Source organism: Hemicordylus capensis, chromosome 3 (assembly GCF_027244095.1).
Source record: "Hemicordylus capensis ecotype Gifberg chromosome 3, rHemCap1.1.pri, whole genome shotgun sequence".
NCBI lineage: Eukaryota > Metazoa > Chordata > Lepidosauria > Squamata > Cordylidae > Hemicordylus > Hemicordylus capensis.
In genome coordinates this window covers 270,671,377-270,683,777 of record NC_069659.1, presented here as the reverse complement: position 1 = coordinate 270,683,777, position 12,401 = coordinate 270,671,377, and the positions used below count along the sequence as shown (strand labels likewise).

Here is a 12,401-nt window from a genome sequence, read left to right as displayed (position 1 = left end):
ATGCAGTAAGCAAGGCATGAACTCTTGTTACACTAGTCAGTTTCCATCCTCTTTTCTGTGTCTAGGGGCTGCTAGCAGAGAAGAAGAATGTGTATTTTCCCTCCAAAGTCAGATCTCCACTTGATTTTGCTTCCTTAGAGACCCATTCCCTTGATCTTGATGCCAGAGAGTGTTTTTGCAGTCTTTCTTCGAGCATTTGTGCAGTATCTTTGCCCATGGAAACATAAAAGTACCTCTCTTCAGGAACTGGGTTATCCTTAAGGTTAAATTGCATAATGGCTCCAATAAAACTCTCAGCAAAAGTCACTATGTCTGGGAACTACTTGCCAGCAGCTGTTATTCTGAGTTATCCATTAGTACCAAAGTTATTTCTTGCCAGCAGCTAGCATCCATACATCACTTGATTGGATCTGATGTCTAGGCTACTCCATTCTTTGTCCAAGAGTAAACTTCTTTTATCTACACCTAGTTAAGTCATTTCATTGCATTTTCTTCCATAAAAGCCATTCTCTTCAAAGTAATTATACTTTTTTCGGTAATCATACCTATTCACCATTCTCATAATAGGAACTTGGCTAGAGGATATGAGGAAGTTTTGCTATTCTAGCCCAAGAGAACGAAAGATAAACATTCAATGGGATAATGTCGATTCTCTGTTCACTTTTTGTTCACAAAAGAATCTGAGGTACACTATTATTTCTCTGAATAGAAAGGTGGCAGTTTTACATATACATACACATGGGGTACACTTGAAATGTCATGGATTGTGGGTGTTCAGCCATACATCTGACCTGGCACCGAACAATCCTTCCTCTGAAATCCTCCCTCTGAAACTAGTATATTTTTTCCTCCAAAAAGCTATTCCAGTAATAAAGCTGCACCAGTATGTGTGTTTATGTGTGTGTGATGATTTACACACACACACACACACACACACACACACACACACACACACACACACTCACTTACACTTTCTTTCTGGGCAAGAACATTCTGCTTTATAAATGTTTCCTCCAGGTGATATCTCATCAGAAAAGATTTAACAGCTATGGAAGTTGAGCTGTGGTTTTCACACCTACCAGAAACAACCAGGGATGTTTCATGACAGGTGTAGACTCTGAAAAGAAACAAATCTAATATGGTAGCCTTTATGCTGTTAGTCTCTCACTTTTTTACACACACACACACACACACACACACACACACACACACACACACACACACACACACTTCTATCATCTGACTGTTATATTCAGTAAATTCACTTCATGAAGATGAGTTATTGAATTCAGAAACCAGTTCAATACCACAGTGCACTATCTTGCTCTGAAGTAAAGTCTGTGGTATCTGATAGCCATTCAAGTTGAGCTAATGATGATAAACCAAAGTGTTAATTAAACAGAGGCTCTGAAGAAATAGTTTTGCCTTCATGGTTAATGATAGGCATCTCAGAAATAGTTTAAAACGGACATAGGAGGATCATTTGGAAGCAGAATGATTGGAAACAAATTAGGAGGTAAATGGATTGTGCTTGGTTTTATTTACCAAGAAAGCTATATCCCTATTCCTAGAATTAGAACAAGTCATTTTCATAATATACTACAGCTTTACCTGAATTACCTATGAAATTGCTGCTCTGCTTCAAATAATTGCTGTTTGCTGCCTTGAAGGTCCTGTCTTAGACCGGAAAGGCAGGATATAAATGTATTAATAAATACATTTCCCAAACACTGATATAAACAGAAGCTCAGGAAAACATAAACACTATTTAACCCTCAATAGCAGTGATGTGCAAATTTCAACCCCCACCAAACATCTTGTACAATAGCTCAAAGACATTAATTCTATAATGTTGCCTTTTGGGGCATTGTCACTGGCATTTCAGTACACAATACTCTAAACGTCATTAACATACATGATTTGGTCTCTGTGGATGCAAAAGTGCTGGGATAACTGTCTATCCCATATGTGAATGGGTTCTTTCTATTTGGATAAAAGATGCCCCTGCCCCATTGTAATAAATTGACTAATGTCTGCTTATGGGACTTGCCTGGGCATATCTGACCAGATTTCGAAAATGTGGCTCAGGATGCACTCAAAGCTCATCCACACCTGTTCTGGTGACCTTTATATCATCTTGATGGTCCCAACTCACACCTCACACCTTGATGGTCCCAACTCACACCTTTGCCACATTTTTGCAAGATATCCCTTCGGTGACCTTTCTGTTTCCAAAATGTCATGCCATCTCACCCATACCTCACCATTTGCCCTTTGGGGAAAGAACCTGGGATGCCACATAATGCCCTTCCCCCTGCTCTTGGCATATAAATAAAACTCGTTTGGTGGCTACACAGACACAGGCCTTCTCGGCTGCTGCCCCGAGATTGTGGAATGCGCTCCTTGTTGAGATACGATCCTCCCCATCTCTGGCATTTTTCAAAAAACACCTGAAAACACATCTCTTCATCCAGGCTTTCTCAGCTTTTTAAAACTTGTTTTTAAATTCTTCTGATTATTTAATTGTTGTTTTACGATGTTTTTAATTGTTAATTATTTTTATGCTTTATAATTTTTGTTTTAATTATTAATTGATTTAAATAGTGTTTTAATGTAAACCGCCCTGAGCCTTTTGGAAGGGCGGTATAAAAGTTTTAATAATACATAACTAACTAACTAACTAGCTAAGTAGATAAATAAATAAATTTTAAAAAAGCTTTTGAGGCTGCTTTGGTAAAAGACACCACACATAAGAAAAACAGAAGAGAGAGAGCGAGAGAGAGCGCGGGCGCATAGAACACTACGTTGTGTGGATATATGGGACACATAAATACCCAATGATAACAATAGTTTTTTGATCCGTGACATATATGGAAGGTTAAATGCACTGACAATTAATTCTGTCTATCTTGGGGGAACAGGAGGCACATTTTAGAAGTGATGATTCTCTTTGTTTAACGGGGGAGAGCAACTGGCCTTATCCATCCCCAGCACAGTATTCCTCCAGTGGCTGTTGCTGGTGTTGTATCTTATGTTTGTTTTTTAGATTGTGAGCCCTTTGAAGCCAGGGGAGCAACTTTAATAATTTATTTTTATTTCTCTATGTAAATTGTTTTGGGAACTTTTGTTGAAGTGGTATATAAATATTAATCATATTCATATAAGAATGTTACAGTAGCCATGGGGGTGCTAACAGTCTTCCTGTGGTAAGCAATCGGTCTCCCAGTAGTGACTCACCACATTAATTGCTCCCATCATGTTATGTTTCCACAGCCACCAGGAATGTGAATGTGCAGACTCAATATGATAGAAGTAAGTCACATGGTGAGAGGCTGCAATTAGGAGCTGTTCTACTTGCCATGGGGAGATCACCTTTAGAGGTATACCACGACGGCCATAATAGGTGGTGCTGAAGGTAAGAGAGGCTCTGTTGCATGTACAAAATCAAGCTAAAGTAGCAACATGAGAGTACATTTCATAATTAATGGTCTTCCTATACCCAATAGCTGAGTGATCCAGTCCAGCACGCGGAATCTGGGTGTGGAAGCAAACTTCTCTTGTTTATTTATTGCTTTAAAAAATCAATTGTTATTATGAATTAAATCATACCTATAATACTTAGATTACTTATACATAGAAGGAAAAATATTTTTAAAACACCTAACTAAATAGATAGATCGATAGATCAATATTGGCCTTCATCCAGACTAGTGTTGCACTTGCACAATATGAGAAAATATATGCCCCTAGGCAGTTTGCAATGCTCTGCGATGTTGCACAATTGCAAGCTTAAGGCCTTCTCTGGAACATATACAAAAGCGTGCAAGAGGTTGTGCAGCAGGTTGTGCAATGTTTTCGCATCTTACGCAAGCTCAAAAACCGGTTTGGAACAGCGGTTCCTTTCTTTGTGAAACATAATTAGGCTATATTCTTGCGCAACACTAATCTGGCTGTGGACTGCTGGTGGTGGTGCTGGTAGTCCACATGACAGGCAACCCTTCATCAACGTTAGGGGTCCACTGGGGCTGCTGCACAACTTGAAACGCATGCTGTAGCATGACAGGGCTGCCTATCAAGCTGAGCAGCAGCCTCAGTGGGCCCCTCATGTCACCACAGGGCTGCCCACCGTGTCAGCCATTATTGTTACTCAATGACACCCAAGACAGCTTAAAATAAAAACAATATTAAAAACAGGCAGAAATCATACATTAAAATACAATAAAACAAACAAACGTAATCTCCTCAGCCTAATTTTTTAAAAACTTGCTGGAACAACACAATTTCCATTGTACGCCAAAAGTGATGGGTGAAAAGTGATAGCATGTGTCAAGTTGCACTCAACTAGAGCTGGATTAGAGCCATTTCTTTCAGAGAATGTCATGAGTTTCCTCTTTTATTCAAAACATCTCCCTTTCCTAACAGCCTTTTACACTACAGCTCTTCTTTGTTGGCTTTCATTTCTATAGACTGATCCTCAGCATTTTTACTTTATGCTTAGGATTACAGCTTTAGGGATTCAATTAATTTTGGCACTAAAGAAATAGAAATAACTTTTGGAGATCAATTACACACTGATTTTGTCCAGGCATTATAAGTAGCCAACCAATCTGGTCCGGATATATTTACTTTATTCCTGATTTTCAATTAAATCTTCAGCTTTCCTGTTTTGTTTTTACTCTTTTGTTCCACTTTTCAGACAACACTCCAAACAGTCTCATTTCCCACCAAAAAACCCCACGAAGAAACAACCACCTCACAAAAAAACACTCTTACCAATAAGCCCCGAGTAAGCGAGGAGGCAGTCAGCATAGTTTTCCTTCAGACAGCTACTAATAGACCGTGACTCAGGCTGGCAGTTTGTGAAAAAATCTGCAAGGCGAGATCTGCAATGTGGTAAGAAAAAACACACACACATATCTTTAAAAATCAAACCTCTAGGCAGTCTTACCTTTTGCACTCTTCTCTCTCTTTGTCAATATTTAATTCTCTTTTACACACATACACTGTACTTATTCAAACTGTGCCTCTTTTTTTTAGAACAGTGTTTATCTCAATGTTGCATAGCAAAGATGTGGTGAAGTATAAATGGCAAATAATAAAAACATTTTAAGCACTGTACTGGAAAATATACATATACAGAGCACCCGGAATGCTTCTGCCAATGCAGGACAACAGGTAAAACCATCAACAAAATGTTCACTGGGTAAGACTCTTTAATCAGGGTTCAAAATCGGTTATGAAGGAAACCATATCTGTCCAAGCAACTGGGTTAATAGATCATGAAATTAATGTCTGGGAGCCTCCTTGGTAAGTAGTTTGTACTGTTAATAGCTGAAGTGGCATCCCGCAAAGGGCCATGTACTAGTGCCACACTTACTATTTAAAAGACATGAAATAGCCGTATGTACAAAAATTACAGATTTGCACCAATGCTGTCATTCCCAGGATCACTCTTTTGATACCATGTAAAGAGGCTGTTGTGACCTCTATCCTGCCCCAGGACTGACTTCACAAGTGCATGGGAAAAGTGCTAGCACGCTATGGCTGACAGACACCACAGCAATGCTTGGGGCAAAGTATTAACATTGTTTTAAAATATTGTTTTGAAATTTTAAATTGTTGTAATGTGTTAACCTTTTCTGCTGTCATTTATTTTTAACTGTTTTAATTTTTCTGTTGTCTATTATTTTGTTTTAACTAATGTTTTAACTTCTCTGTTGTCATTTTGTTTTGTTTTGTTGTGAACAGCCCAGGCTGTATAAAAAATATGTTAGTAAAATAAGTAAGTAAGTGAGTAAATAAATAAATAAAGTAGAAGCATACTTAAAGTATGCTTAAGTACAGCATAGTAGTACCGCTAGAGAGGCCAAAGTTCGAATCCCCACTCATCCATGATGCTCAGTTGGGCTGTCACTCTAACTCAGCTTAACCTCACAGGTTATTGGAAGGATAAAATGTGTGCTGTGGGAAGTACTGTGCTCACTACCCTGTGATCCTTGGAGAGAGGGTGGAATAAAAATATAATAAAGAAATAAAACCAGTGGCAATGTACAATCTCGATGCAGAAAATGGTGCCTGGCCCTGGGCACTAATCTGGCATCCTAATGCTGCAATTGCAGGCTCACATAATTGGGAGTAAGTTCCATTGGTTTCTGAGGAACTCACCTTTGCATAAATATACATAGGACTGGGTTGTAAGAATCTCAGTTTAAATTAAATAAAAGCGAAACAACAGCCAATGTCTAGTCCTTGAAGGCTGTGAGGCTTGAAGATGTGTGAGCAATGCCTGGTGTAATCTCAGGGGCAGAAGGATGCTCAGTAATATTTCTAATGGTTGAGGAATACGGAGCTCCTTGCCCTATCCCTGGCTAGTTGAAACAGAATTATATAAAGCGTGCAAAATCGGGATGTACCAAAGTGCGATTCGGCTGTCTGAATAACTGACACCTCTCTTTAAAATCAAGGGCTTACACAGCCCCCTTAAAGTGGGGGCCCCTCCTTCACTCGCCACCATTGCTGCCATCCTGGTGCTGGCCCCAGCTACGCCTGAGGGCCAGTGGGGCATCTCCCAGCTGCACCTGTGTGGCGCCAGCATGCACATGGTCTCTGGGCATACACAGAGGCCATGTGCATGCCAGTACCGCGCAGGGGCATCTGGGAGACGCCCTGCCAGCCTGCGGGCATATGTGTGTGGGGTGTGTGTGTGTGTGCCGGGATGGTGGCAATGGCAGCAAGCATAGGAAGAGCAGCTACGGACCTGATCTCCTCCGCTTTAAAGGGTCTATGTAAGCCTTCCATTTTAAAAGAAGGTGCCCGCAATTCGGACATCTGAATCGCGTTTTGGCATATCCCTAGTGCAAATTATGCATGTTTGTCTATGTCTGCTTAATGAATGGAGGTTAAATCATTCGACTTTCTTTCCGTATTTGGTTTGCCACAGTGCAGAATCTAGTGATTATTGTGGTGGTGGTGTGGTGGTGGGAGGATGCTTATATAATATACTTACACCCAGTCCTATGACATGCTGAGCTAAAAAATCTCAGCTGCTAGTGAAATAAATGGTGGACAGTGTAAAAAATGGGTTCCCAATCTGTGGTGCTCCAGATGTTGCTGAATTACAACTCTCATCATCCCCAGCCATAATAAACTGTAGCTAGGGATGATGGGAGTTGTAGTTCAGCAAAATTGTAGTACAACCAGTTGGGAAACCCTGATGTAAACTAAAGGAGAATGCTACACAGGGCAGAACTCGTGCTCTCTAAGGAAAAAAGGTTAATTTTAAAAAATCATTAAAGGTGCATCTCAGAGATAGTCTGTGTACAAAACAGGATCAGGAGTTCTGTTAGAAGCTTTCTGACTGAATGACTGTTACTTTTGCTCAGTCACAAAGCTGTGAAATATAAAGCCAAACACCTGCTGAACTTGTTATAGTATCTTGAGCTTCAACTCTTTGAGGTATTTCAATTTACTTTCTGTAAGTAACACCCCCACAATACAGTAGCCCAAAACTAATGCCCCAAGTTTCATTATTTAAAGTACTGAGAAAAGAAACATTTCGTCCAGCAGAAATGGAAAATATTTCCCTGGTCATCTTTTTCTCATTGAAGATGAACTTGTGATACACTAGCAGATGTGGTCCTCTGATCATACAACACGGCATTTATTTAAATTTTGATTTATTCCTCTTTTTGCACCAAAGGCCGTTCAAAGTGGCCATCTATACCATGATAAACTATAGTAATTAAAACAATTAAGAACAGCAGCCTGTTGCACGGGCATTTCCGACTGGCCTACGCTGCTGCAGGCATCTCAAGAAGCACTGGTGGCTTTTCATAGGAGGTTAAAGTTGCACACTTGCACTTCAGGAGCACAACTTACATCCAGAACTGTGTATGTTGTGCTCCTGAAGTGCTGGGCAGAGCAAACCTCCCTTGGGCAGGAGTTCCAGAGCTTCTGGTCCACTGCAGAACTGGCCCCATCCCAAGTAGACCCCCACCATAACCTGGAAGGCAGAGGAACCTGGAGCAGGGCCTACGCAGTGTCCTCTCTAATGTTTTCCCCCATCTATGAACAGAATGATTTTTTTTCTGGGTGGCGGTACCAAGACAGTGTGTGCACACATGCATTCAGAGTGGGAGCTTCTTGATTAAACCTGAGCGGGCTATCAAACTGAGCGGATATCAAAAAAAGTGTGAGTGCACGCACACACACACACGCCAGAGGAAACACTGGGCCTAAGTCATACACTAGCCCATCTAATCCAGTACTGTCTACATTGTCTGGCAGTCTCTCCTGGGTCTTAAGCAGGAAGAGGTCCTTCTCAGGCATTGGTACTTGGTATTCTTTTAATTGGGGATGCCAGGGACTGGAATTTACGACATCAACGATACAAAGTACATGCTGTATCACTGGGCAATCTTCTGTTTCCTAAGTTAGGAGAAAAAACCACTCCATTGCTTTAAATAAAATTTGATTTCTCCAATATCAACTGTCTCTAGAAATCTAGGCAACGCATGAATGTGCCCCTTTATTGTGAATTCTCCTTCCTTGACCCATTACTATTGTAATTCTTTAGATTATCTGCTCAACTACAAGGACATGGCTTTGCTACATCCTCACATATAGCATTCTATGAAAAACAATTTAATCACTCAGCCTCAACTTTTCCACTTCTTGCTGAATTGTGACCTCAATCTGAGCATACTGTTGTAAAGTCAAAAATCCTGCAAACCTGATCTTTTTGTGTGTGTGTTCACTCAAACTGTCACTTCATGTAGTTTTCCTCTGAATATCTTACCACTAAAAATAGAAAACAAAACAAAAAGGGAAATCTGCAGATTTCTTGCAACATTTTTAAAAAGGAAAAGTCTCTGGAGACTAATTAATGTTGTTTGCTATTATCATTTGATCTATCCTTGTAAGAAGAGCTAATGTGCTTTATTGAGTGGATTGGAAGTAGAGATGGATAGGCAAGCTTGCAAAAATGCAAAGGCTTAGCTTATGGTAATGTGTAATACACTTCTACTATTCTTCTAGGAGCAGGAATTCATTCAATCAGAAATTTCAAATTTTATCTTTCTTATTAGGGCAGCCCAGCTAGGCAGATAATGTATGCTTGATTAATTTTTGTATTTTTTCCTACTTTGTGATAGCATGATGCAAAATATCAAAATGGGATAGAAGGCTTGTTTTAATAAGGACAGAAACTGAAAAATACTTGGGTAACTTATGACTTTTATTCTGATCTTTGTCTTGTGGCTCCAATGGAATGAGAGAGAGGGATACTTATAGAAGTGTCTACATCCAAATCCAAATAACCTTCTTTGTAGAGTGATGCCAATGTGTTAGCAATCTGGTATGCTTCTTGTTTTTATTTCCCAACTTTGTAAAGACTGCTGTGCATGTACAATTTCCCACTGTTTTCAGTTCCTTCTGTTCATTGTTTTTCCATGCAGGTTACTGATGTCTGTGCGCATTGTGTTTGTGCGCATTGTTAAAACACAGTGCAAAAACAAATATTGATGTGATGGTGAGCATGATCACATCATTATTTCTTTTCAGGCTATACACACCAGGGCCTTGTAGATAACAGGGAAAAATGGGGTGCGGCGGGGGGCAGATGTAAATGAACTGAAGGAACTGAAAACTGCATCAAATTGCACGTGCATCAATTCCAGAATTAGTTTTAGAAACTCTCCATGTAAAGTAAAAAATAACATTGATTGGCTGTGGGCAGAGCAAAACTACAGAAAAATAACTGAAAGGTGAGAATGAAATCCTCTCATCCCTGGTCAGGAAGCCATTTTTTTCGTACAAAGAGTTTCTGAGATTGTCTCCCCTTCCCCTGAGGCACCAGGGACACCACAGCAAGAGGCAGGATTTTGAGGGGAAGGAGTCATACTGTGGCTCTCAAACTATATATGAACTAGAATAAATTTGAAAACACTTCATGTAATATCAAAATAAAGACAAAGTGGGTTGCGGGCAGAGCAAAAATATAGAAAAATAATGGGATGGGATGGAACAGAAGGAATCCACTCATGCATAATCAGGAAGCACTGTTTTCCTTACAAAACAAACTTTCAGATTTCCTCCCTACTTTGGGGGCAGGAAGGACCACCTCAGCTAGAGGGAGGAATATTGGCTGCGGGGGACAACACATTGTGGTTATCTACCAATATATATTTATTTTAATGTGCACTTATAGATTGGAAAATGTCAATTACACAATTGTCGAGTGAATGCTCCCTTAACTTCATTTTCCTAATTGTGTGCCAGTCATGGCTGGCACACTCGAGGTGGTGGGGTGGTGTCTCAGTAATGCACAGCAATGGTCTCTCTAATTTTTTTCATCTCTGTGAGGAATGAGTTTTGTTCTGGGCGGCAGTATCAAGGCACTGTGTGTGCACATGTATTCAGAGTGGGGCCTTTGCAATTAAACCTGAGTGGGATCTAAAATTAACTGAGTGGACTTCAAAAAATGTGTGTCCGCATGCACGTGTGCACACCTTAGAGGTAACAGTGATGCACGGTGCATCCCAGCACCCCAACCCCAGGTGCTGCTGGGCAAGCCTCTGGTCATCTGGTTGGGCGATCCACCCTCCCAGGGAAGCCACGGCGATTGTCTGCAGGGGAGGTACATTAAACCCTCCTTCCCCACAGCCCGCCCCAAAGATCTTCTCATGGATCGTGAGAAGAGCTCTACTGTTTTCCTCCTCCTCCTCCTCTACCACAACTGTTGCCATCACCACCAAGTCTGGAGCAAGTGGCACAGCAAGTCAACACTAGTCAAACTCACAATGAGGAAGAAGGGAGGCCCAGACCACATGTAGGGTATGGCAGCAATCTGAATGTATGGAGCACAAATGTGAAGCCTTTGGAAAGAATATAATACTGTATTTACCTGAATCCAAGCCTAGGTTTTTTCCAAGTTGTTTGATGTTAGAAATCAGCGGGTCATCTTAAATTCAGAGTCCTCTTTGTTTTGGGTATATATAGTGTAGGTATAACCTCTTATTTTTTAAAGGACTCGTCTTAAATTCAAAATCATCTTGTATCTGGGTAAATAGGGTCCTTCTCTGAGGGAGAATAGAATGATTGCTACTCTAGTTCCGGGAAATCTCTCATGAAAAGCTACTTTATTTCATTTACTGGAAAAAGAAGAAGCAGAGAAGATTGTTAAATTAGGAAGTCCTGGGAATATCTTTCCAGGATAAAACCAAGCACTGGAAAATATAAACCTACTTATTTATGATATTGAAACTCTTAATATTCCACAGGAAAAAAAATAAAGAGCTTTTGTATTACACTCATTTTAAAAGGAAACAATTCCTATTATAATCTGAGTGCACATGAATATGGATTGCAATGTGGTGCTGTTGCAAGCAAAATAGTTGAGACCTTTAAACCTTTCTTTTATTCAGAATGGTTGAAAAGCTCTTTGATGTTTGGAAATTATCTGAAGCAATTATCACTGTGGCCCTTTTTATGGCTGCTTAATTGAACTATGGCAAACACTGTGAATGTTGTTTGTAAAGTGCATGTTATACATCTGAAAAGGAGCAAGGTCTCTCTTGTTCAGTGAATTGTGTAAAAAGGAGAGCAGGTATTTAACTTCTCTCCACCATTCCTTCCAGTTTCCTGCTGGGGAAATTTGGGGGATAACCCAAAAAGTCCCGAATGCCATCAGCACACACATGGTGTCCACACATGCGCGGGTGCCATTTGCGTGGTCAGAAACACAATGCACGGATCCCAATTGCATTCTGATGGCACCTGGGGCTTTTTAGAATGTATGCTACCCCAGCAGGAAGCTGGAAGGAACAGTGGACAGCAGGTAAGCAGATGATGTCAGAGTTATAGAACCATTGGCGAAGAGTGATCATAAGGTGATCCAATTCAGCTTATATGCGAGTGGAGCACTGCCAAGTAAGTCCAACACAGATGTGTGGGACTTCAAGAGGAAACTTCTCAAAAATGAGTGGACTGGTAAAAAGGAAGCTGAAAGGGAAAGTCAGGAGGGTCAAATCACTACAGAAAGCATGGAACTTATTCAAAACCACAATAATAGAAGCTCAGTTGGAATGCATATCAAGGAAGAGGAAAGGTACCACCAAGTTCAGGAGGACACCAGCGTGGCTAACAAGTAGAATCAGGGAAGCTATAAAAGGGAAGAAAACTTCCTTCAGAAAATGGAAGCCCTGCCCAAATGAAGAGAACAGATAGGAATATAAACTCTTGCAAAAAAAATGCAAGGAAACAATAAGGGATACAAAAAGAGAGTTTGAGGAGTATATAGCCAGAAGTGTCAAGGGGAAAAACAAAAACTTCTTTAAATATATCTGCAGCAGAAAACCTGCCAGGAAGGCAGTTGGGCAGGAAGGCAGATGATGCGCACGTGA

At 40.4% G+C, this 12,401-nt stretch overlaps 1 protein-coding gene across 3 annotated transcripts in view; it reads right to left on the bottom strand.

Moving 5' to 3' along the window:
• The window catches only part of GFRA1 (GDNF family receptor alpha 1), a 325,570-nt gene that overhangs the window by 81,711 nt on the left and 231,458 nt on the right, over positions 1-12,401 (bottom strand). For all 3 annotated transcript variants that reach the window (XM_053309092.1, XM_053309091.1, XM_053309094.1), the window contains exon 6: positions 4,774-4,883. In XM_053309092.1, the coding sequence (XP_053165067.1) occupies positions 4,774-4,883 (110 nt within the window). The remainder of the gene's footprint in view (positions 1-4,773; positions 4,884-12,401) is intronic.